The sequence below is a fragment of the Ascaphus truei genome, chromosome 15 (genome assembly GCF_040206685.1).
Source record: "Ascaphus truei isolate aAscTru1 chromosome 15, aAscTru1.hap1, whole genome shotgun sequence".
Classification (NCBI taxonomy): Eukaryota; Metazoa; Chordata; class Amphibia; order Anura; family Ascaphidae; genus Ascaphus; species Ascaphus truei.
In genome coordinates, this window is record NC_134497.1 from 15,191,128 (window position 1) to 15,216,732 (window position 25,605).

A 25,605-nucleotide genomic window follows, 5' to 3' on the forward strand; every position below is an offset into this window, starting at 1 on the left:
CACTAGGCTCTTCGTTTTTACTCTGTCTGTCATGTTATGTTGAACATATTTTTAAATATATTCTTGACACCACATACACTTTAAGAAATAATAACCAACTCAATTGAAGATTGTTTACACGTTTTTTTATAATGAATTGAAATGAACCAATGACGAGAAGTCCTGCCCTATAAAATGCAGACATTAGCACAGCATCACTACTCCTTGACGAAGCGGATACCGCCACGAAACGCGTAGGAGTGGCGCTGTGCTTCCGTTGTTACAATCGTGGCCAGCGTGAGACAAGACCTCCCAAAGAATTTCCCAAGGCATCGGGTGAAAATCGCAATTTTCGGTTCCGCCACCGCGACGTCAGCTGCCAGGTGCTCTGGCGAACGCCGAGACAGCCTGAACGAGTGACGGAGACATTCCGGGAAGCCTGGTGACGGACACCATCCACAGTTCACGATAAGCTCTTATTTTACATACCCTCTGTAAGGGCACATCTGTTGTTTTTATCAATTATAAATACACTATGGCAGTTTGCGCTTCTTTCTTGTTTTATAGACAACATCTAAGGCCGCGGAGATCCTTTTTGAAACTGCATCTTCCTGCAACCCTGCTTTTCGCCATTATTTTTATCTAGCATAGTGCTTCCACTGCAATAAGGGATTCTGGGAAATGATATGCAAACGAGCAGTGGCACCTTTTGCCTCAAATCCATTCTTACATGGAACCCTTATAAGTTTATGCTCGTTGCATTACACAGTTTTCAGCACAGCCTTGGTTAAGATGCATAGACAGTAAACCTATAGACATGTGCTCACAAGTGATATTTGTATTTGCTATATGCTATACAGTGGAAGTTTTTTTGTCACCTTTTTAACCCACCATAACTATATATATATATATTGCCCCCTTCATTACTCCCCCTTCCCCCACCCTAGTTTTATTAATGAACTTTATGTGGACACTATATGAGCACTTTATTTTTAAGAACTTATATTTTACTAATCAGGTTGAACAGGCTACCCATCGGATTATTGTTAATGTATAAGCTGTTTAGAGCTTTATATCCTGTATAAATATGCACTTTGTAGATGTATATTGATTGTGTATATATACATTTCTAAAACAATTTGTAAACATTTACACACCAATAGAGCTCTCCCCCTCTCCCCCTCTCCCCCTCTCCCCCTCTCCCCCTCTCCCCCTCTCCCCCTCTCCCCCTCTCCCCCTCTCCCCCTCTCCCCCTCTCCCCCTCTCCCCCTCTCCCCCTCTCCCCTCTCCCCCTCTCCCCCCGTCACGTGCACCGGAAGTTGGAGGTGCGCGCGGTTGTGTTTGAGTCCCGGGAAACCTGCCTCGCGCACAGGATACTGGTACCCCCTTCCCCTCACTCCCGGACACCAGCACGCGCACCGGACACTGGAGTCCCGGAGACCAGCACGCGCGCGCACCGGTTCCCCCACGAGAACAGGTCGGTCTGTGTGTGTGTGTGACCGGGATACTCCGCTGGGATATGACATGTGCTAACATGGCAAGCCGCGTGCAAAGGGACAATAACATACACACATGGATGTATATGTATATATATCCATACCCTAACACTGATATATATATATATATACACACACACATCCCAACACTGACATATACACACATTTATACTGACATACGTGTGTGTGCGTATATATATATATATATATATATATATATATATATATATATATACACCCCAACACTGACATATACACACATTATACTGACATATACATGTATATATGCATATGCATCCCAACATATACACATACTACTCACATATACATGTGTTTATATACATATACACCCCAACACTGACATATACACACACACACACACACTATACTGACATATACTATATATTATATGTAACATATAATATACATATTTTATAACTATTACATTCCATAGAGAGGTAAAAGAGCCAAGAGAAGGTATGCTATGGAATGAAAGAGTAATATAATTTAATTCCTTGATTTAACATTACGTGAGAAAAGCTCCCAGGTCTAGTTCTGCATTTAACACTTGAGGGATGTATGTTTTTAAAGCATAAATCCATCTGGTTTCCTGCTTAGAAATTTGAACAATGTTGTCTCTCCCCCCCCCCCCTCCAATTAGTTTTACATTTTTCAATGCCCATACATATTAACCCTGTGGGGTCCTCAGAATGGGTATCTTTAAAATGTTGCGGTTTCTTACAGCATGCACTTTCTGAATATTGGTCATGTGTACAACATTTCTCATTTTGAATCCTCTTGTGGTATTTCTTTGTCTGCTTTAAGCTGGCGTTTAATTTGTCAGTTGAGGTAGAGATAATGTTTGTGATTGGCGTTCTTTAGCAGATGCTAATGCCAATTATTGACTATGGAGACATAGTATATGGCTCGGCTCCTCAAACCCACCTTAGCAAACTTGACACCCTCTACAATTCAATTTGTCGTTTTGTTCTCTAATTCAACTACAACACACATCACTGCGAAATGCTCAAAGAACTAGATTGGTCATTACTAGAGTCTAGGCGCAAAGTTCACCTTTCCTGTCTCACCCTCAAATACATTCTGGGCAAGCTACCCAGCTACCTGAACAAGCTCCTCACCCCTACCACATGCAGTACCTATCACCTGAGATCAGACTCCAAAAGACTATTCATGGTCCCAAGACGCAACAAAGTATCCGGACGTTCCTCCTTCTCCTTCCGTGCACCCCAAAACTGGAACAACCTACCAGAGACTCTCATATCCACCACCAGCTTAAGTTCTTTCAAATCTAAGGCTGTCTCACACTTTAATCTGGTCTGTAACTGTTTCATACGCTCATAATATATATTTTCTTTAACTGTGCATGCAATGTCTTGTATATAATGTATACCTTGTTCATTTATATAACTGTATTTGTAACCATGTATTATTTTGTTTTACTCTGTGCCCAGGACATACTTGAAAACGAGAGGTAACTCTCAATGTATTACTTCCTGGTAAAATATTTTATAAATAAATAAATAATCTTCGCGCGTTCCTCAAGTAAGTTTAAAGTGTCTGAAATCCATGGTTTGATTTTTCTTCTCTTTTACGGGGCATTTTTCCTTGAGTGTTTCTGTGATGGGGGTTTTGGTTGAGTTCCAGTTTTCATTTATATCCTCATTTATGAGTGGGGCGAACCGGTTGCGTAATTGAATTTGGAATTGGGCTTGATTGGTGGGGTCGGCCAGGTATAAGTAGTCTAATGTGGGTGTGGGATAATAATAGCATGTTCTTGTATAGCGCTGCTAGTTTTACGAAGCGCTTTACAGAGACATTTTACAGGCACTGGTCCCTGCCCCGAGGAGCTTACAATCTATGTTTTTTGGTGCCTGAGTAACATAATGTGCTTTTAGGTGAAACTTAAATTTGGCTCGAACTAAAATCGACAAGTACATTAAGCGACAAAGACTTTGGTGGTTTGGCCACGTCTGCCATATGGACATCAACAGATTACCATACCAGTGTCTCAACACCACACGACCCGTAGGGCGGAAATTGGACCGAAATGCTCCAAAGGAAACGTGGTCGAACCAGGTGGCGCAAGATCTCAAACCCGCTCCACTTCACAGTAGCCGAAGCCCAGAAAGGGTTTTTTTTTTGAAGTGAAACTTCCTTAGTGGCACCTCATTCGTGATGGGGCAAAAAAGAATTGTGGAGACAGAAATGAAACGGATGTGACGTCAGTGCTGGCAGTTGAGGCCGGGCTGTGTTCTGGCTCAGCCCGACCCCAACACTGACATCACACCCGCTCCACAAATCAGATGCGGCGGCGGCGATAGCCGCCGGCGCCGCTCCTAATCACCCCCCACACCCCCCCCCCGAGCCCCACCCCCCCCACAAACCGTGACATATGCGGCGGCGATAGCCGCCGCTCCTAACGGCCGCTGCCATGCCGCGCAGCCTCTCTCCTCCCTACCTCCGCTTTCCTGCGTCCCGCTGACTGAGCGCCGCCAGGGTGTGAGGGGGGGGTGTGAGGAGAGACTCAGGCAGAGCCGCCGCGGGTCCGCAGCTCTGCCTGTCTGTGAGGGGGTGTCAGGGGAGAAGGAGAGTCTCAGGCAGAGCCGCCGCGGGTCCGCAGCTCTGCCTGTCTGTGAGGGGGGGGGGGGTGGAGGAGAGTCTCAGGCAGAGCCGCCGCGGGTCCGCAGCTCTGCCTGTCTGTGAGGGGGGGGGGGGGGGGTGGAGGAGAGTCTCAGGCAGAGCCGCCGCGGGTCCGCAGCTCTGCCTGTCTGTGAGGGGGGGGGGGGGGAGGAGAGTCTCAGGCAGAGCCGCCGCGGGTCCGCAGCTCTGCCTGTCTGTGAGGGGGGGGGGAGGAGAGTCTCAGGCAGAGCCGCCGCGGGTCCGCAGCTCTGCCTGCCTTTGAGGGGGGGGGGGGGGGAGTCAGGAGAGAGGGGGCAGGACACAGAAAGAGAGACACACATACAGTGACAGAAACACACACATACATATACACACACACACACACACACTGACACATACACACACACTGACTGACACACACACACACACACACACACACTGACTGACACATACACACACTGACTGTGAATAGGTTAGGGGGATGTGTGAGGTGCAGGGGGGCTGCGCATACGTCACACGGTCACATGGTCACACGCACGCACACGGTCACACACACACGCGCACATGGTCACGCACAGTCACACGCACACACACACAGTCACAGTCACACGCACACACACACACAGTCAGTCGCACACACACACAGTCAGTCGCGCACACAGTCAGTCGCGCGCACACGCACTGTCACGTGCACCGTGCACTGTCGCGCGCACACGCACTTTCACGTGCACCGTGCACTGTCACGCGCACACGCACTGTCACACACTGTCACACAGTAACACGCACAGTCACACGCACAGTCACAGTCACATGCACAGTCACACAGTCACACGCACAGTCACACAGTCACACGCACAGTCACACAGTCACACGCACAGTCACACAGTCACGCACACACACACACACACGAGGAATTCACGCTTAGTGCAAATACAAGGGATGTGTACGCATGTTCTAAGTCAAATTTATTTGCGTTTTGTCAATGAAATTGTATTTTGATTTTTAATTAAAACATCACCAATACAAATACAATTTCTGTGACAAAAGTCAAAGAAGTTTCACTTACTATGCGCGTGCACAGCACACACACCTTTTTTTGTTTTTTTAATAATCCGTTCTGTACTATGAGAAAATACTTGTAGCATTTAAAAAAAAAAATGTACTCTAATGTAACAAGCCTTTTTGTTTTTCTATAGCAACCATTTACAAAGTCACACCCCCTTCCTCTTCTGAGACATTCTCTGGGACACCTCTCTTGCCTCTAGCAGTGCGCCAATTGTATCTAGTGCCTGTCTGTTCACATGATCTTCCACACAGAACTTTGCATCTTGGGTCCTCTTCTGCAGCACTGACACTTATTTAGTGAACCCCGAGCCGAATCTTTGCCGATCGATCACGGGAGAACTAACTTAGCTAATCACTTGTCAGTGTGCAGATTGTAGTGATGCACATATTGAATGGAAAATAATAAAAACACATTTTAAAAAAAAAAGTCAGCTTGAACTGCTGCTTTAAACAAACCTTCTTATTCAACGGAATTATTACTTTTAGCTTTATATGTAATTGGTTCTATTCTATATTTTTAACCTTTTTTGTATATTTTTTTTATTTTCAATTTTTGTCATAATCGGATTTGCTTGTACAGTAGTTCAAATCTTTCTGTCTTTTTGTACAATTCGGTTTCATCCTTCTTAATTCCCCAAAAGGGAAATTTTCTAACCATTTGTGGTGGTGACTGCTATTTGTATCAATGTAGTTGGTGCAGCTAACTGGCTTATTATAAATTTGTGTCTATTTCCATTTTCTATATAAGTTTGTAAATCAAGAAACTCAATTTTCTGTTTACTGTATTTATATGTAAAATTAAAATTTATATTCATTCATATTCAAGTTCTCCATAAATTGTTGACGTTTAGGAGCTTGACAAAGGACTGCTTTTAGTCCACAAAGTCGCCCATTTTTTATGCTGTTTGCCAGATTTTTGGTTATCTACAGACGAGTGCTGCGGATCTATCTATCTATATCACACGTGTGTGTGTGTGTATACATTCTATATGTCGGCATGGTGTGTGTATACATGTCGTTAAGAAGTACCACTCATAAAATAGATAATATTGCATTAGGTAGTGCAGAGAAGAGTCACCACATTAATAAAGGGGATGGATAATCTGATTTATGAGGAGAGGCTAGCTAAATTTAGATTTGTTTACATTAGAAAAGAGGCGTCTAAGCGGGGATATGATAACTATATACAAATATATTCTGGATCAATACAAGAAGCTTTCAAAATAACTATTCATCCCAAGGGCAGTACAAAGGACACAGCGTCATCCCTTAAGGTTGGAGTGAAGGAGATTTCACCAGCAACGAAGGAAAGGGTTCTTTACAGTAAGGGCAGTTACAGTGTGGGATTCATTACCCATGGAGACTGGGATGGCAGATACAATAAATATCTTCAATATATAACCTATATTAAACGATTCCATATTGGAGCACTTTAAGACCAAGTTTTTTTTAAGGAATTGGGACGGAGATCCACAAAGTCATGCACAGCAGATTCCTCTACCTTTCCTCACTCGAGAGAGTTTGAGAAGGTGGGAAAGCCTTTCCGAGTCTCTTGGCACACCCTCTTTACAGACGCCAGCTCAAAAGGTGGGGGTGCCCTGCTGGGAAGCGCCTTTTCCCAATGAAAATGGTCTGCAGTAGAGGTCTTGCGTCTGATAAATGTCCTGGAGATCAGACCCAACTTCTCCCCTCTCCTTCAAGGAACGGCTCTTCGGGTCATTTCAGACCGTGCCACGGCAGGGGCTTACCTAAACAAATAGGGAGGCACAAGGCGTTCACAGGCGTTTTGAAAGCAGTTGTCAAAAGATCCACTCAGGAGAGTGGTCTCTTAAACCAGAGGTGGTCAATCAAATGACCTCCAGTTGGGGATCCCCCCCGTAGTAGATCTTATGGCAACAGGAGAACATGTGGTACGCCCTGTCTCACGATCAAAATGCAACTTTTCCGGAAGCCATGTCTATACAGTGGAACTTTCATATAGACAGTGTCCGTCGTTCAGAGTCCTGACCAGAATCGGGAGCCTCATTGTGACCAAAAAGACCATGGTTTGGGGAGCTTTTTAAAAATGTCCATAGAAGCTCTGTGTAAGTCTCCTTCTCTACTGGATCTCCTCACACGGGGTCCAATAAGGCATCCAGATTCAGCATTCATTCCCTTGATGGCATGGGGATTGTCAGGCAGTATTTAAAGAACAAGGGATTGTCGGACAGAGTAGTCCAGACTATCCTCTGCTCTAGAAAGCAATTTACATCCAAAATATACCATACGGTATGGAACCTTTTCCAATTGGTGTATATCACAAGACTTAGATCCGGCTGAAGCGACGTCTCCATGTACTAGACTTTTTTGCAGAGCGAATATAACTAAGCCCTTGGCCTTAGTTCTCTTAACTCCGAAGGCTTGGAGTTATTCTTCAGTACCTCTTCGGCTAATGACGAGGAGGTTTTTTGTTTTCTAAAGGCAGTCCGAAAATTCAGGCCTCGACTTCGTCGCCTGGTGCCTGCTTGGGACTTAAATGTAGTTCTAGAAGAATTAGCTCCCGCTCCTTTCAAACAGATACATACGTTGGAATGGTGTGTGTGCGTACATATGTCAGTATAGTGTGTGTGTGTGTATGTGCACATATGTTTGTATAGTGTGTGCGTGTGTACACGTCTGTATTGTGTGTGCGTGTGCGCACATGCCTGTATAGTGTGTGTGTGTGTGTGCGCGCGCGCCCCCACGTGCGCACATGTACACTTTTACATATGTCAGCATAGTGTGTGTGTGTGTGTGTGTGTGTGTGTGTGTGTGTGTGTGTGTGTGTGTGTGTGTGTGTAAGTCAGTAGGGTATGTGTGCGTACGTATGTCAATATAGTGTGTGTTTTTATACATACCTACAATTTATACTGATACATACTGTCACACTGCTTCTCCCGACTTCCTCTGTTACTCACGTTATCTGTATTGTTGTCGTCACTTTTAAGGATGAAAGAAGTTGAGAATCAAAGCAAAACTGTGTCCCCTAATGAAGAGAGCAGCAGCAATGGCTGCAGCGACCCTACACCCGACCTCTTGAACAGTCGCTCACTTGCCAGTCTGCCGCAGAACGAGGCGGTTACCTCTCCAGGTGAGCACGTCCTTTGTATGGTACAGAAGTTGTGATGGGAGAGCAGTTCAGGTGAAAAGAAGTTTGTTTTTTTCAGTCCATGTGAGATAAACTTAATGATGTCTCCAGAGGATGTAATTGCTAAAGTGCAGCACATGGAGCGGATGGGTGTTTTGTGAGTTTGTGTTGTGCTTCCACAGGTCTACGACCTGAAGTATCAGCTGTCGGGAATAAAGAGGACGGGGACCGTTCCATTGGTGAGCTGTCCTGGCCCTCGCACCTAACGGAGGTACTGCATGGATTATCTCGCTTGCAAAAGATCTACCTCGTGTGCATTTCTCTGCAGTTACCTCTTCCGGGATTTCTCTTTCTAAAGGCCTCGGCCATGTTCCCTGCTTGCTGGCGGAAGCGCGCTAACGCGCGCTCCCGCTCACCACTGAGCCCCTAGAGCCGCAATTAGAGCGGCTTTAGTAGGGGCTCACCTATGCTTCCACAAGCGCGCGGAAGCGTAGGTCTTAGGGGAATTTAAAATTCGCCCGCTTGCCGGCGCGACAGGCCGGTCACGTGAGCGGTTCGCCCAATGAGGGCGAACCAGCTCCGTGACGTCACTGGCCCGCCCCCGGCCAGTGACGTGCCCGCCCCCGGCTCGCCCCCTGACAGCGCGTGCGGTAAGCAACCGCAAGGCCAGGGAAAGCACCCGCTTTCCCTGAGCCTCAGCGCGCCTCAGCGAGCAAGCAGGAAGCCTGGCCGAGGCTTGTGTAAACTATAGTTTATTAAATACGAACACTGTTATCTGAGAAACTCCTGTATTTAACATGGGGTAAGTTTATCAATATTAGGAGTTTGGGGTGGCGGCGGGGGGTTGGGGGGGGGGGGGGGGTAAGAGTTACTCCTGTATGTATTATATGGTGAACTTCTTGCCTTCTCCGTATTTTCTGGTTCTTCAAATAAATAGCCAAGTCTGGAGTGGCTTAGGCCGTGCTTATAATGGTGGCGCGCGACGCCTGAACAAACACATGGAAAGTAATGAAAGCACACCCGGTGCACGCCAACGCTGCGTCCAGGCGCGCAAGGTTTTTGCACAGATTTCCCAAAATTGTTCTCCCTGCGCGACGGGCGCGTTACGTGAGCGGATCGGCCAATGGGGGGCGAACCGCTCACGTGCCGCCGTGCCTCCAGGCAGCAGTGCAGGTTTTCGCGAGTGACGTTGCGCACGCTGTGCCGGCTCTACCATAAACGAGGCCTTCAACTCATCTACCTAACATGTTTGCGCCAAGTGCCTGAAGCTTTCATATATTCCTGGAACGTATTAAACATATTTCTTACATTTTGACGCAGAATGCTGATCACGGCGGCATTTAACGTAAACGCCTATTAGAACCCCGCAGCGGGGGAAGGGAAACCCAGAAATTAGTCCAAACTCGATCTAGTTTCTCCCACAACATTACACACGCAACAGAGTGATTTCCTATTGGAAGTAAGAAAACCAGTCATTTTATCATGTAATGTTCTCGCGTGTCTACGTTTTAAACATGTAGGTGAGTACACGTTATTCCTTCTGCCAACACCCCCCCTCCCCCTTTTTTCCTTTCTTTGTTTCCCAGTATATGAAAAACTTCTGTAACACTCCTCGCCCGACTCGAAGGCCTCGTCCAGGGTGGCGCTGGGCGGGCGCGCTCACGCTGGACACGTTGCGACACTGCACGGGGCCTGCGTGAGCGGGCAGGCGCGCCTGCTCGGCGCTCAGCCGCTTGCCGAGCAAGCAAAATTTGAATTTGCCGCTCGCAAGGAGCGTCACGTGAGCAGTACGCCCAATGTGGGCAAAACCAGCTCCGTGACGTAGCCACACCCCCAGACGCGCGCGCGCATAGCCAGCCAAAAATCGCCTGGTCGAGCAGGGCGCAGCGATGGAGCGCCAGCGCGCCTGTTTCCACCCTGGACGAGGCCCAAAGGAGTTTAGCCGATGGACTATATATACACATGGCTGTGCTCAGTCTCTAGTACCTTGTCAGGTTGCTGGGTCTGTGCGGCCAAGGCGTAGATGTGTACATAGAACCATGATGGGCGCGAGGAACTTTTATAGTACAAACGAAGGCCGTTGATAATGACATTCTACCATTTCACACACAAACTGGGGACGTTACAGTGTTTGCGCAATCAATGCTCCTTCCCTAGGTAACTCACTTTTCTTACTCTAGAGAGGTACTTGGGCTTGTTCGTTCTCGTGTTACCTATGTTGGCCATCTCCTGTATAGCGTCCGTTATGCTGCAGTTCAACTGGGCCTCTTCTGGGAATTGACCGGTCCGTTTCTCACTGGGATCAGTATCCCAGTGCTGAGTGCTGTGTAACTCTTCTATGCACACTTAGGTCTGAGTTATCTGTGGACCTCCCGGTTTGTCATCTTTAAATGTCCCACGCTCCAACGCGTGTCATCTTTGATCCCTTGCCGCTCCGTGGACATTTTAAAGATTTCGGAAGCGGTGGGCGTGGGACATTCAAGGGTTCGCCTGCACTTTGCACCATCCGTTCTCCCCTCTGTCCTGACACGCTTCCCAGTCCCTGCTTGAGAAAACATCCCCATAACCTGATGCTGCCACCTGCAGGCTTGTCAGTTGGGGTGGTGTTGACTGGGTGAGGTGCAGTCTTGGGCTTGTGCCAGATGTAACGCTTGAAATTTAAACCAAAAATATCAATTTTTTCTCGTTTGACCACAACACCCTTTTGTTCACGTCTGCTGTATCATCTGTATGCTTTTTTGCAAACTCCATATGTGATTTAAGATGAGTCTTTGAGTAATGGCGTCTTTCTTGCCACCCGTCCATACAGGCCAGCTTTGTGTAGGGACCGGCTTATTGTTGATGTGTGAACACTTGACTCCCATCTCAGACACAGAACTTTGCAGAACTCTCAAGGTCATGGTTGGCTTCGGAGTGACATCGCGACCCAGTTTCCTGCTTGTCCGGCTCCTCACTTTGCAGCCTGATCTGGGTAGTGTCTGGGTGGTACGCTGCATCTCCCGCTTCTTAATGATGGACGTCACTGTGCTGAGAGGGACACTCGGCACCTTATGAAATGTTCTTGTACCCCTCCCCTACTCTGCCTCTCTGCCACTTTAGCCCGGACTTGTTTTTCGAAAGCACCTTGGTCTCATGGTGGCTGTGTTGGGATCACTATGCGAGTTGCAGCTTGAAAGTCTTTATATACCTGAGAGAAATGATCTACAAGTTAAACCACTTTGATTACACACCGGCTGAAACCATTCCACTCATTTTGTGACCATTCATACAATTAATTTGCACCTCGGCTGATTATGGGCTGCAATAGCAAAGGGGCTGAATATTTATGCAACTGAGATTAATCTGTTTTTTCTCTGTAAATCTTCTTTACAGTCTATATGCATTTTACTAACTTTATCACTTTGGAGTCGTTTTTGTAGATTCTGCATGTAAAGTCTAATTCGGAAAAGTCTTGGAGTACGTTCAGGTGCCAACAAAATGTGACAAATTTGCAGAGGGGGTGAATACCTTTTGTGAACCCCTTAGGATTTCCACATATTTCAAATCTAAAATGTTATTAGATCTTTCTGATTTCTGGATTGCTTTCCGGTTTATTCTTGGAGAGATTTTGGTAGGACGACCGCTCCTGGGTAGAGTGACTGTGGTTTTGAACTTTCTCCATTTGTAGACTATCTGTCTGACAGTGGATTGGTGGAGGCCTAAATCCTTGGAAAGGGTTTTGTAACCCTTTCCAGATTGATGAGCATCAATAGCTGCTTTTCTGAGGTCCTCCGAGATTTATTTTGATCGTGGCATGACTCGTTTCTCCACACCTGTATGAAACTCACAAAGTTTCTGATCTTTATATAGGGTGGGGCCTCCTAAACACACCCCTTAAGATCTACCTAATTATGTAAACACCTGATTCCAATTATTCCCTTTATTTTATCTCATAAACCCAGATGTTCACTTACTTTTGCACATACCCTAACTCTTAATTACTCATTGTTTTGTCTAATTCATATATCATTTTGTTTCAAAATACATGGAAATGGGTTTAATATAAACCCTATTGGATCTGTAAGAAAAGACCTGGTTTTGATTCATGAAGGTGGTCATGGAAAAACTGGGTTCACCGACGTGTCCTCGCCACTGTCTACATATGACACGGATCTTATTATACAGAAACATTATATGTACTCGAGTTGTTTGTAGTAAACACTTAACCTCATTTAAAGCTTAGAAAGTAGTTGAATTAATTTCAAAGAACCTTGTGCAGTAATTTCCATCAGTGCCAAAGCATGATGTTGCCCCCTGTTCTGATGGGGGGTAATAACACGCCTTATCTGCCTGCAGGGTAAATCCAGAGGAAGACATGGTTGGGAGAGAAGTTTGCGCCAAAGCCCTTCGCCTCGAGCTGTGTTTCAGGCTGGTTTACGAAGGCGTAAAGAAGGTGCTGAGACTGGGAAGGAGAAGTCCTCTGACCAGGTTTGGTGTCTTTGTCCCTTTTTTAAGGATCAGGGTGTAGTGTATCTGCTTTTTGAAGGCAATGTCGCTTGTTTTCGGTTGCCTCAGGGTGGAGGCTACTGGTCTCATAGATACCTGCTGTTGAGACACCAGATGACATGTAATAGAGAATTGTGCGCATTACATTTTTGGGGGGGTTATCCAGCTCTTATCTTTCATTTGTTGTAATGCTTCAGATATCAAAGGAGAAAATGTTGCTAATGTTTGACCTCACGGAAGACGATTCCAAGGACTCTTTTCGGAGCAGCAGCTCGCGCGATGGACGGGTCAGCTGCGAGGATGCCGAGAGCACAGACTCTGCCGACGCCACGGAGTACCAGGTATGTACGGCTTTCTGACCGCCGCTAACCTGAGCTACTGGGCATGGCGCAACGCAGCGAAGGGGATTAACTATCATTGGGGTTCTCGTGGAGAAGGAGCGGCTCGGTGAGTAAAGACACCGACTCTGGCACCGAGTTTGAAGCCGGGGAACCGGTGTCGGCTCCTTGTGACTTTGGGCAAGTCACTTTATCTCCCTGCACCCCAGGCACCAAAAACATAGATTATAAGATCTACAGGGCAGGGACCTGTGCCTGCAAAATGTCTCTGTAAAGCGCTACGTAAAAAACTAGCAACGCTATACAAGAACAAACATTTATTGTTATTATTATTCAAGTAACACTTTTTACATGGATACCCCCAACATACCCGATTAAAATCTGGATCAACGAATCGTGTTGCTTGATGTCTAGAGTTTACTCGCGGACATTTGGCAAATAGAACTTGAGCTCATCAGCTAACAAAACATTAATAAAGACAGAGCTTGTTCCAAAATAAGGTTGGTTGAAAGATTAGAATATTGGTGGCAGTCTCCCTTGTGTCTTATAATTCTGGGTTAATTCAGATGGTTCATGGAAATTAGTGATTTACCAGGGGTGGAGAACAATGGCTGAATTTTTTTGGGGGGGGATGAAGTGTACTATGAAGCCGTGAGGTGACGGAGCTCACCCTGCTATTGTCTCTGATTGCTCTGTACAGGATGGGAAGGGATTCGAACTCGGAGAGTTGGTGTGGGGGAAAATTAAGGGGTTCTGCTGGTGGCCTGCAGTCGTCATCTCCTGGAAAGTTACCGGCAGGCCCCCGGCTGGCAGTGGCATGCGATGGCTTAAGTGGTTTGGAGATGGGAAATACTCAGAGGTGAGTCCTTCTACCAAACTCTGCTCTTGTTTTTTTTAGATTTGCCGGTTCTTGTTCTGTTGCCGCAAGTCAGAACTTGCGGATCCGTGAAACATTATTAGAATGTATTTCTGAAACATTCGCTGTTTACTAAAAGAAGTCCTTTTTTTTTTATTTGTTTCCAGGTATCCACAGACAAAATTGTCTGCTTAATAGATTTCCATCAATTCTTTAATCCGTCAACTTTTTCCAAGCTGGTCTCCTACAGAAAAGCCATGCATCAAGCCTTGCAGGTATGGACATGTGGAGGTCATACTCGTATGAAACATATCCTAGACTAAGGGGTGGGCCAACTCTCTGTCCTCAAGGGTCACCAACAGGTCGGGTATTAGGGATAACTTCGGCACAGGTGGCTCAATCAGTGGCTGTCATTCTGACTGAGCCACCTGTGGGGAAGCAGGGATATCCTTTAAACCTGTCCTGTTGGGGGGCCCTTGAGGACTGGATTTGGCCACCGCCTGTCCTAGACTGGTCCTTTTTTGTCTTCAGACGATGTAAATATTTGTTTGACGGGCACAATAAAGGCATCTTGTTATCTGCAGGCTGTTGAGCCTCACGTCCTGGTGATGGGTTAACATTGCTCCGCTCAGTACCTTATGAACTAGACACAAGCAAGTCTCCAGGCATTTCGGACGGCCTTTTTAATAGCATGCAGGTCCCTTGTCTTGTTGACTGTGCCTGGGGGCCCATGATCATACTTATCCTATGTAACATGTATGGTACTGGATTTCTTCCCCTGCTGTGTAGAATGCACAGGCCTCACATGAATGTGTTTTGCTCCTCTCTCAGGCGGCCGGCTTGCGCACAGGGAAGGCATTTTCCGGAAGCGCCGATGTGTCCCTGGAAGACCAGTTAAAGCCGATGATTGACTGGGCTCTGGGGGGATTTAAGCCCTTGGGACGTGATGGACTCAAACCACCAAAAAAAAAAGGTTTTTCAAAAGTTCCAGATTTCGAGATTTTGCCCTGCACAAGGGAGGGGGGGGGGGGGGGAGAGGATTCCAGAGTCATCTGGATGATCCCCCGTTTCTCCTCCATGCATTAGTGAGCGATGTGTGGAGCTGTTCTTGGTAACATGGGGCAATAGGTGGAATTATAGGAAATAGTTAGATGGAGCAATAGGGGGAGTCATAGGAAGCGAGCTATATGGGACGATGGGGGGAGTTGGCAATATACAAGTACACAGAGGAACTCCAATTGCCTGAGTCTTATGGGGCAATAGGAGGGGTTATATGGCGCAATAGTAAGAGTTATAGGGAGCAGTAGGAGGAGTTGGGGCATTAGGAGGAGTTATATGGAGCAGTTATATGGGGCAATAGGGGGAGTTATATTTATTTATTTATAAAATATTTTACCAGGAAGTAATACATTGAGTTACCTCTCGTTTTCAAGTATGTCCTGGGCACAGAGTTAAGACAAATAATACATGGTTACAAATACAGTTACATATGGGGCAATAGGGGGAGTTATATGGGGCAGTAGGAGGTGTTATAGGGAGCAGTTATATGGGGCAGTAGGAGGTGTTATAGGGAGCAGTTATATGGGGCAGTAGGAGAAAATATAGGGAGCGTTATATGGGGCAGTAGGAGGAGTTATAGGGAGGGGTTATATGGGGCAGTAGGAGGAGTTATAGGGACGGGTTATATGGGGCAGTAGGAGGAGTTATATGGGGCAGTAGGAGGAGTTATAGGGAGGGGTTATATGGGGCAGTATGAGGAGTTATATGGGGCAGTAGGAGAAAATATAGGGAGCGTTATATGGGGCAGTAGGAGGAGTTATAGGGAGGGGTTATATGGGGCAGTAGGAGGAGTTATATGGGGCAGTAGGAGGAGTTATAGGGAGGGGTTATATGGGGCAGTAGGAGGAGTTATAGGGAGGGGTTATATGGGGCAGTATGAGGAGTTATAGGGAGCCGTCAGGTGGAGAAATAAGATGAGTCATAGGGAGCCGTTATATGGCGCAATAGGGGAGTTTAAGGGAGCGATTAATATGGAGTTACTTGATGCACAAAATGTTTTTAGCTTTTCATTTTATACTTAAAATGACTTCCTGGATCCGGTTAATTTATAGCTCCCACTGTGTTTATAGTGCAAAAATGTAACATGTAAATGCGTATGAATGTTGGCATGTTACTGTGTGTGGCTTATTTAGCAGGGACTCTAACTTTATATGTGGGGGCTCGGCACGGCTCCGATATGTCCACTTAGGACCCGGTGCGTTTTCGTCGCTTCCAAAGCAGCAAATGACATAGAAGAGAAATCATTAGAAATACTTTTCACACCTCCCCCCCCCCCCTGACAGGGAAACCGTCCAAAGAGATTGGACCCCTCAAGCGACGTCCCGCAGGAGCCGACCTTCTGTCCAAGAAGCCGAAATTAAACGCCCATCCCGGCAGCAGAGAGCGAGGCGAGGGAGACGGCGGCCGAGGTGAGAGTGGAGGGCAGCAAGCCCGGTCTCGTTACGATGACGCCACTTTTTAATTTCACCACGCCGCCTGTAATCTTGTTACACCGCGGTGCAGCTCAGGACACTCTCAGCTCCGGGAAGGTTTTCTTGGTGGCAAGCACCCCCCCGTAACATGACACGTGGGGAAACTTACTCCGTTCAGCTCTGACTTCCTGTACCCCCCCCCCCCCATTCCCGGGCCAACATAAAGCAACATGCGAGAGGTGTTCTCCAAAGTATAGAGATTAGACTGAGAAATGTCCCCACGCGTGTGAAGTCTTCTCGTGCTCACAGCCATTGTTGTTATCACATAGCGGTGCATGTTCTCAGGTCGTTGTGTGGCCCAGTCCTTCCTCGGGGGGGGGGGGGGGGGCTGCAGTGATGGGAGAATGGGACTCTATCCTCCTTTGGGAGGGTTTGTAAAGTATCAAATACACCTATTTTACATACTGATTGTTTTACAGAGTAAAACTGGCGGGTCGTCTGGCCTTTACCCCCCTCCCCCCCCCCCCGTCATAGGTAAACTACCCCCCCCCGTCATAGGTAAACTACCCCCCCCCCCCCGTCATAGGTAAACTACCCTCCCCTTCCCCCGTCATAGGTAAACTACCCTCCCCTTCCCCCGTCATAGGTAAACTACCCTCCCCTTCCCCCGTCATAGGTAAACTACTCTCCCCTTCCCCCGTCATAGGTAAACTACCCTCCCCTTCCCCCGTCATAGGTAAACTACCCCCCCGTCATAGGTATACTACCCTCCCCCCCCCCCCCGTCATAGGTAAACTACCCCCCCTCCCCTGTCATAGGTAAACTACCCTCCCCTTCCCCCGTCATAGGTAAACTACCCACCCCTCCCCCGTCATAGGTAAACTACCCCCCCCCTCACACATCATAGGTAAACTACCCCCCCCCCCCCCCCGTCATAGGTAAACTACCCTCCCCTTCCCCGTCATAGGTAAACTACCCTCCCCTTCCCCGTCATAGGTAAACTACCCTCCCCTTCCCCGTCATAGGTAAACTACCCTCCCCTTCCCCCGTCATAGGTAAACTACCCTCCCCTTCCCCCGTCATAGGTAAACTACCCTCCCCCCGTCATAGGTAAACTACCCTCCCCTTCCCCCGTCATAGGTAAACTACCCTCCCCTTCCCCCGTCATAGGTAAACTACCCTCCCCTTCCCCCGTCATAGGTAAACTACCCTCCCCTTCCCCCGTCATAGGTAAACTACCCTCCCCTTCCCCCGTCATAGGTAAACTACCCTCCCCTTCCCCCGTCATAGGTAAACTACCCTCCCCTTCCCCCGTCATAGGTAAACTACCCTCCCCCCCCTGTCATAGGTAAACTACCCTCCCCTTCCCCCGTCATAGGTAAACTACCCTCCCCTTCCCCCGTCATAGGTAAACTACCCTCCCCCCCCCGTCATAGGTAAACTACCCCCCCTCCCCCGTCATAGGTAAACTACCCCCCCTCCCCCGTCATAGGTAAACTACCCCCCCCCCCGTCATAGGTAAACTACCCTCCCCTTCCCCCGTCATAGGTAAACTACCCCCCCCCCGTCATAGGTAAACTACCCTCCCCTTCCCCCGTCATAGGTAAACTACCCTCCCCCCTCCCCCCCCCCCGTCATAGGTAAACTACCCTCCCCTTCCCCCGTCATAGGTAAACTACCCTCCCCTTCCCCCGTCATAGGTAAACTACCCTCCCCTTCCCCGTCATAGGTAAACTACCCTCCCCTCCCCCGTCATAGGTAAACTACCCTCCCCTTCCCCCGTCATAGGTAAACTACCCCCCCGTCATAGGTATACTACCCTCCCCCCCCCCCCCCGTCATAGGTAAACTACCCCCCCTCCCCTGTCATAGGTAAACTACCCTCCCCTTCCCCCGTCATAGGTAAACTACCCACCCCTCCCCCGTCATAGGTAAACTACCCCCCCCCTCACACATCATAGGTAAACTACCCCCCCCCCCCCCCCGTCATAGGTAAACTACCCTCCCCTTCCCCGTCATAGGTAAACTACCCTCCCCTTCCCCGTCATAGGTAAACTACCCTCCCCTCCCCCGTCATAGGTAAACTACCCCCCCCCCCCCCGTCATAGGTAAACTACCCTCCCCTTCCCCCGTCATAGGTAAACTACCCTCCCCTTCCCCCGTCATAGGTAAACTACCCTCCCCTTCCCCGTCATAGGTAAACTACCCTCCCCCGTCATAGGTAAACTACCCTCCCCTTCCCCGTCATAGGTAAACTACCCTCCCCTCCCCCGTCATAGGTAAACTACCCCCCCCCCCGTCATAGGTAAACTACCCTCCCCTTCCCCCGTCATAGGTAAACTACCCTCCCCCCCCCTGTCATAGGTAAACTACCCTCCCCTTCCCCCGTCATAGGTAAACTACCCTCCCCTTCCCCCGTCATAGGTAAACTACCCTCCCCCCCCCCGTCATAGGTAAACTACCCCCCCTCCCCCGTCATAGGTAAACTACCCCCCCCTCCCCCGTCATAGGTAAACTACCCCCCCTCCCCCGTCATAGGTAAACTACCCCCCCCCGTCATAGGTAAACTACCCTCCCCTTCCCCCGTCATAGGTAAACTACCCCCCCCCCGGTCATAGGTAAACTACCCTCCCCTTCCCCCGTCATAGGTAAACTACCCTCCCCCCTCCCCCCCCCGTCATAGGTAAACTACCCTCCCCTTCCCCCGTCATAGGTAAACTACCCTCCCCTTCCCCCGTCATAGGTAAACTACCCTCCCCCCCCGTCATAGGTAAACTACCCTCCCCTTCCCCCGTCATAGGTAAACTACCCTCCCCTTCCCCCGTCATAGGTAAACTACCCTCCCCTTCCCCGTCATAGGTAAACTACCCTCCCCTCCCCCATCATAGATAAACTACCCTCCCCTTCCCCCGTCATAGGTAAACTACCCTCCCCCCCCGTCATAGGTAAACTACCCCCCCTCCCCCGTCATAGGTAAACTACCCCCCCTCCCCCGTCATAGGTAAACTACCCCCCCTCCCCCGTCATAGGTAAACTACCCCCCCTCCCCCGTCATAGGTAAACTACCCCCCCCCCCCGTCATAGGTAAACTACCCTCCCCTTCCCCCGTCATAGGTAAACTACCCCCCCCCCCGTCATAGGTAAACTACCCTCCCCTTCCCCCGTCATAGGTAAACTACCCTCCCCCCCCCCCCCCCCGTCATAGGTAAACTACCCTCCCCTTCCCCCGTCATAGGTAAACTACCCTCCCCTTCCCCCGTCATAGGTAAACTACCCTCCCCCCCCCCGTCATAGGTAAACTACCCTCTCCCCCCCGTCATAGGTAAACTACCCTCCCCTTCCCCCGTCATAGGTAAACTACCCTCCCCTTCCCCCGTCATAGGTAAACTACCCTCCCCTTCCCCCGTCATAGGTAAACTACCCCCCGTCATAGGTAAACTACCCTCCCCTTCCCCCGTCATAGGTAAACTACCCTCCCCCCCCCCCGTCATAGGTAAACTACCCTCCCCTTCCCCCGTCATAGGTAAACTACCCTCCCCTTCCCCCGTCATAGGTAAACTACCCTCCCCTTCCCCGTCATAGGTAAACTACCCTCCCCTCCCCCGTCATAGGTAAACTACCCCCCGTCATAGGTAAACTACCCTCCCCTTCCCCCGTCATAGGTAAACTACCCTCCCCTTCCCCCGTCATAGGTAAACTACCCTCCCCTTCCCCCGTCATAGGTAAACTACCCTCCCCTTCCCCCGTCATAGGTAAACTACCCTCCCCTTCCCCCGTCATAGGTAAACTACCCTCCCCTTCCCCGTCATAGGTAAACTACCCTCCCCTCCCCCGTCATAGGTAAACTACCCTCCCCTTCCCCCGTCATAGGTAAACTACCCTCCCCTTCCCCCGTCATAGGTAAACTACCCTCCCCTTCCCCCGTCATAGGTAAACTACCCTCCCCCCCCCCGTCATAGGTAAACTACCCCCCCTCCCCCGTCATAGGTAAACTACCCCCCTCCCCCGTCATAGGTAAACTACCCCCCCTCCCCCGTCATAGGTAAACTACCCCCCCCCCGTCATAGGTAAACTACCCTCCCCTTCCCCCGTCATAGGTAAACTACCCCCCCTCCCCCGTCATAGGTAAACTACCCCCCCCCCCGTCATAGGTAAACTACCCTCCCCTTCCCCCGTCATAGGTAAACTACCCCCCCCCCCGTCATAGGTAAACTACCCTCCCCTTCCCCCGTCATAGGTAAACTACCCTCCCCCCCCCCGTCATAGGTAAACTACCCTCCCCTTCCCCCGTCATAGGTAAACTACCCTCCCCTTCCCCCGTCATAGGTAAACTACCCTCCCCCCCCCCGTCATAGGTAAACTACCCTCTCCCCCCGTCATAGGTAAACTACCCTCCCCTTCCCCCGTCATAGGTAAACTACCCTCCCACCCCCCCCCCCCCGTCATAGGTAAACTACCCTCCCCTTCCCCCGTCATAGGTAAACTACCCTCCCCTTCCCCCGTCATAGGTAAACTACCCTCCCCCCCCCCGTCATAGGTAAACTACCCTCTCCCCCCCGTCATAGGTAAACTACCCTCCCCTTCCCCCGTCATAGGTAAACTACCCTCCCCTTCCCCCGTCATAGGTAAACTACCCTCCCCTTCCCCCGTCATAGGTAAACTACCCCCCGTCATAGGTAAACTACCCTCCCCTTCCCCCGTCATAGGTAAACTACCCTCCCCCCCCCCGTCATAGGTAAACTACCCTCCCCTTCCCCCGTCATAGGTAAACTACCCTCCCCTTCCCCCGTCATAGGTAAACTACCCTCCCCTTCCCCGTCATAGGTAAACTACCCTCCCCTCCCCCGTCATAGGTAAACTACCCCCCGTCATAGGTAAACTACCCTCCCCTTCCCCCGTCATAGGTAAACTACCCTCCCCTTCCCCCGTCATAGGTAAACTACCCTCCCCTTCCCCCGTCATAGGTAAACTACCCTCCCCTTCCCCCGTCATAGGTAAACTACCCTCCCCTTCCCCCGTCATAGGTAAACTACCCTCCCCTTCCCCGTCATAGGTAAACTACCCTCCCCTCCCCCGTCATAGGTAAACTACCCTCCCCTTCCCCCGTCATAGGTAAACTACCCTCCCCTTCCCCCGTCATAGGTAAACTACCCTCCCCTTCCCCCGTCATAGGTAAACTACCCTCCCCCCCCCCCCGTCATAGGTAAACTACCCCCCCTCCCCCGTCATAGGTAAACTACCCCCCTCCCCCGTCATAGGTAAACTACCCCCCCTCCCCCGTCATAGGTAAACTACCCCCCCCCCCGTCATAGGTAAACTACCCTCCCCTTCCCCCGTCATAGGTAAACTACCCCCCCCCCGTCATAGGTAAACTACCCTCCCCTTCCCCCGTCATAGGTAAACTACCCTCCCCCCCCCCCCCCGTCATAGGTAAACTACCCTCCCATTCCCCCGTCATAGGTAAACTACCCTCCCCTTCCCCCGTCATAGGTAAACTACCCTCCCCTTCCCCGTCATAGGTAAACTACCCTCCCCTCCCCGTCATAGGTAAACTACCCTCCCCTTCCCCCGTCATAGGTAAACTACCCACCCCCGCCCCCCGTCATAGGTGAACTACCCACCCCCGCCCCCCGTCATAGGTAAACTACCCTCCCCTTCCCCCGTCATAGGTAAACTACCCTCCCCTTCCCCCGTCATAGGTAAACTACCCCCCCCGTCATAGGTAAACTACCCTCCCCTTCCCCCGTCATAGGTAAACTACCCTCCCCTTCCCCCGTCATAGGTAAACTACCCTCCCCTTCCCCCGTCATAACTAAACTACCCTCCCCTTCCCCCGTCATAGCTAAACTACCCTCCCCTTCCCCGTCATAGGTAAACTACCCTCCCCCCCCGTCATAGGTAAACTACCCCCCCCTCCCCCGTCATAGGTAAACTACCCCCCCCTCCCCCGTCATAGGTAAACTACCCCCCCCTCCCCCGTCATAGGTAAACTACCCTCCCCTTCCCCCGTCATAGGTAAACTACACTCCCCTTCCCCGTCATAGGTAAACTACCCTCCCCCCCGTCATAGGTAAACTACCCTCCCCTTCCCCCGTCATAGGTAAACTAACCTCCCCTTCCCCCGTCGTAGGTAAACTACCCTCCCCTTCCCCGTCATAGGTAAACTACCCTCCCCTTCCCCCGTCATAGGTAAACTACCCCCCCCCCCCCCGTCATAGGTAAACTACCCTCCCCTTCCCCCGTCATAGGTAAACTACCCCCCCCCCCACCCCCCCCCACCATCCTACCAGGTATCCTGTCTCAAATGACACCACGGCGTCATTTGACATGGCAGCACGGTGCCAAATGACGCCGCGGGGTCACGTGGCCTTACGTCACATGACCCCGCGTGTCCTTTGACGCCGCGTCGCCCGAAGCCGTTGGAGAGCTGGTGAGTTACAGAGGCCTAGCGCGGTCCCCGGCATTTAATTTATATGCTTTGGGGAAGAGCGCGGGACCTCTGTAACCGCCTCGCCCCTCCCCCCCCCACCCCGCCCCAAAAAAAAATTCTCGCGGAACCCTGCACTAGATACTTAGTGGTTTTTAGTTTCCCGGTTTGTTTCCTGGACTTTCAAGAACTTGCGCCCCACAGTCATCCAATAGGAAGCCACAATGTCATGCCCCCGATGACGTGGCGATCTCCTATTGGCCCGCGGGATTTGTTGAGTTGTTTGGTCTCCCGACTGAGCTATAAACAACAGTAAGTGTCTCTGGAGCCAGGGAAAAGAAAGATCAGGTGGGATTGCTGCGTTTTACAATAACAAACTGTTTAACGCCGGACACCTTCCTTCCTTCCTGCTCACCTGTCCGTATTTGTTCATCATTGCAGGAGCCATGATCACTGAAGTTCTCAACAGCCCCGGAAGCCTGAAAGGTATAAAGATCTGTAATTTTGTCTTCCCAACTGGACAAGGGCAACCTCGTCAACTCTGTGTATTGATAGCACCTGTGTGGCGGTCTAGGACGTTTGACCGCGACTGCAGGGCAGGTGGCCACAGGCCACCTCGCCGCCAGCGCCTCTCCGACGCGCATGACCCTCAGCGCGGCTGCCAGCAGGCAGGACACCATTTTTACATTTCCCCGCTGCCGACGCCCGCGCCAAGTGTCCTAAACATTGGAGCGGCAGAGATGCCCTGCCGCTGGGAGAGGCGCTGAGGACATGCGGCGGAGATGCCCGGCAGGGAGAGGGCGGTGACGGCGAGGTGACCTACGGCGACTCACCCTGCAGTAGTAATGGCGGCGGAGTGCACGTGGCGATTTTGGCCGCAGCCAAAGGTCCCATTCTGCTCTGTGGGTTCTTTTTGGCGCTGCCTTCCCTCTACCATGCATTCCCTCTTTGCACTGACGCCCCTGGGTGCCTGCTCTTCTGTCCCCCCCCCCTTAATGTCGGTCATAGGTCCTGTTGGCAGTGGTCTTCCATTCATGCCCAAAGCTGCAGTGATTGTGGAGGAGGCAACATCTCATATGAGGGGGGGGGGGAAGTAGTATTCTGTACTCTCCACAAACTGGATCACAGCAGCAATTCTTTGCTTTGTTTTGCAGACTTTTGTCTGGCTTGTGGCTGCAAAATCCCTGCAGTTTTCCATCCATTATTTGAAGGAGGCCTCTGTGCCACCTGCAAGGTGAGTCCTGCCCATAGGACGTGTGTGCAAGAGAAGGCCAGGGCTGTCGCCAGGTGCAACAATGAGGCTTTGTAGTAAATGCCTCCAGGCACCCAAAAAGTAGCACAACCCCTGCTTCCCGTACCATGTGCAGCAAATGCACACACCGCTTAGGAGCACATTCACATGTCTTAGAAAGGTCTCAAACTTGGGGGGGGGGCCGTTACTTCATAATGGACGGACTAAATCGGGGGTGGTGGGGGTGGCCAACTCCAGTCCTCAAGAGCTACCAACAGGTCAGGTTTTCAGGATCTCCCTTTTTCAGCACAGGGGGGCTCAGTCGTGCTGAAACCTGACCTGTTGGTAGCTCTCGGACTGCAGTTGGCCATCCCTGGACTAAATGCATTTTTGGTTTTTGTAGGATCGCTTTCTAGAGTTCTCCTACATGTGTGATGAGGATGGATACCAGTCCTATTGCACCATTTGCTGTGAAGGGAAAGAGCTGCTACTTTGCAGCAATGTAGATTGCCACCGGTACGTGCGATTCTGGAAACGACAAAACCACGAGGGAACTGGGGGCTGTGAATGGGTTCTGTGCTGCGCCGCGCCACTGACCGCACTGTCCCCCCCTTTTCTTTTCTGCCTCGTGCAGGAGCTTCTGCGTAGAATGTCTGGAGGTTCTCGTGGGCCCTGGAACAGCCGCGCAGGCGAAAGAGCAGGAACCCTGGAGCTGTTACATGTGTCTGTCGCGGAGGAGCAGCGGGATGTTGCACCGCCGGCAGGACTGGAACACCTATCTGCAGGAGTTCTTCACCAGCGATACAAGACATGAATATGTGAGTGTGTGCGGGGTGGGGGGGGAGAGCACAGAGCTCCTTCGTCTCTCTCCTCCCATGTGGCCAGTCTGCTGCTGCTGCTTGTCTTTTTAGCCATTGAAATATGCCAGTGCTTTGAGATTTTGAGGTCTGTGAATGAGTGTTGCATTGAAATACTAAGGCCGCGATTTATACTTGCGAACAAACGAATGAATGCCAATGAAGGCGCCCATGGTGCGCGCGACCGCGTCCAAGCACGACCAACCTTCGCGATTCCCGGCAAGACCAATTAAAATTTGTCTCTGTCACCTGACGGCCGGGTGACGTGCGCGGTTCAGCCAATGAGGGCGAACCGCTCACGGACACGCCTCCCTGTCGCCTGAACATCTCGTGAAGCAGTGTTCACATTCGCGCAAGCAACAGGCATGCGCCATATGCACGCGCTCCGTCACGCGTGGTGAGGTATAATCTCTGCCTAAGACTCCCTTGTTGACCTTTGTGTGCCAGGCTTCAAAGCCTTGTAGTGTTGTAGTGCTTTTTTTGTAGTCCCTTTCAGCATACAGCTCAATCCCGTTATAGCGCGATCCGTTACAACGCGAAACCGCTTATAACGCGATGCGAGCGTGGCTCCCAATTTTCATACATTATTGTACAATGCGTACAATTGTACATTATTTCTAACGCGATCCGCTTATAGCGCGATGTGATTCTTTGG

General features: G+C 50.2%; 1 protein-coding gene across 1 annotated transcript in view; it reads left to right on the forward strand.

Moving 5' to 3' along the window:
- Positions 1-1,306: 1,306 nt before the first annotated feature.
- Positions 1,307-25,605, forward strand: part of DNMT3B (DNA methyltransferase 3 beta) — a 39,058-nt gene continuing 14,759 nt past the window's right edge. Inside the window, exons 1-13 of the mRNA XM_075571762.1 lie at positions 1,307-1,456; positions 8,147-8,289; positions 8,469-8,557; positions 12,622-12,753; positions 12,969-13,112; positions 13,810-13,968; positions 14,133-14,240; positions 14,797-14,938; positions 16,308-16,433; positions 23,304-23,348; positions 24,017-24,096; positions 24,497-24,609; positions 24,728-24,911. Of these exons, the coding sequence (XP_075427877.1) occupies positions 8,148-8,289; positions 8,469-8,557; positions 12,622-12,753; positions 12,969-13,112; positions 13,810-13,968; positions 14,133-14,240; positions 14,797-14,938; positions 16,308-16,433; positions 23,304-23,348; positions 24,017-24,096; positions 24,497-24,609; positions 24,728-24,911 (1,464 nt within the window). The 5' untranslated portion in view covers positions 1,307-1,456; position 8,147. The remainder of the gene's footprint in view (positions 1,457-8,146; positions 8,290-8,468; positions 8,558-12,621; positions 12,754-12,968; positions 13,113-13,809; positions 13,969-14,132; positions 14,241-14,796; positions 14,939-16,307; positions 16,434-23,303; positions 23,349-24,016; positions 24,097-24,496; positions 24,610-24,727; positions 24,912-25,605) is intronic.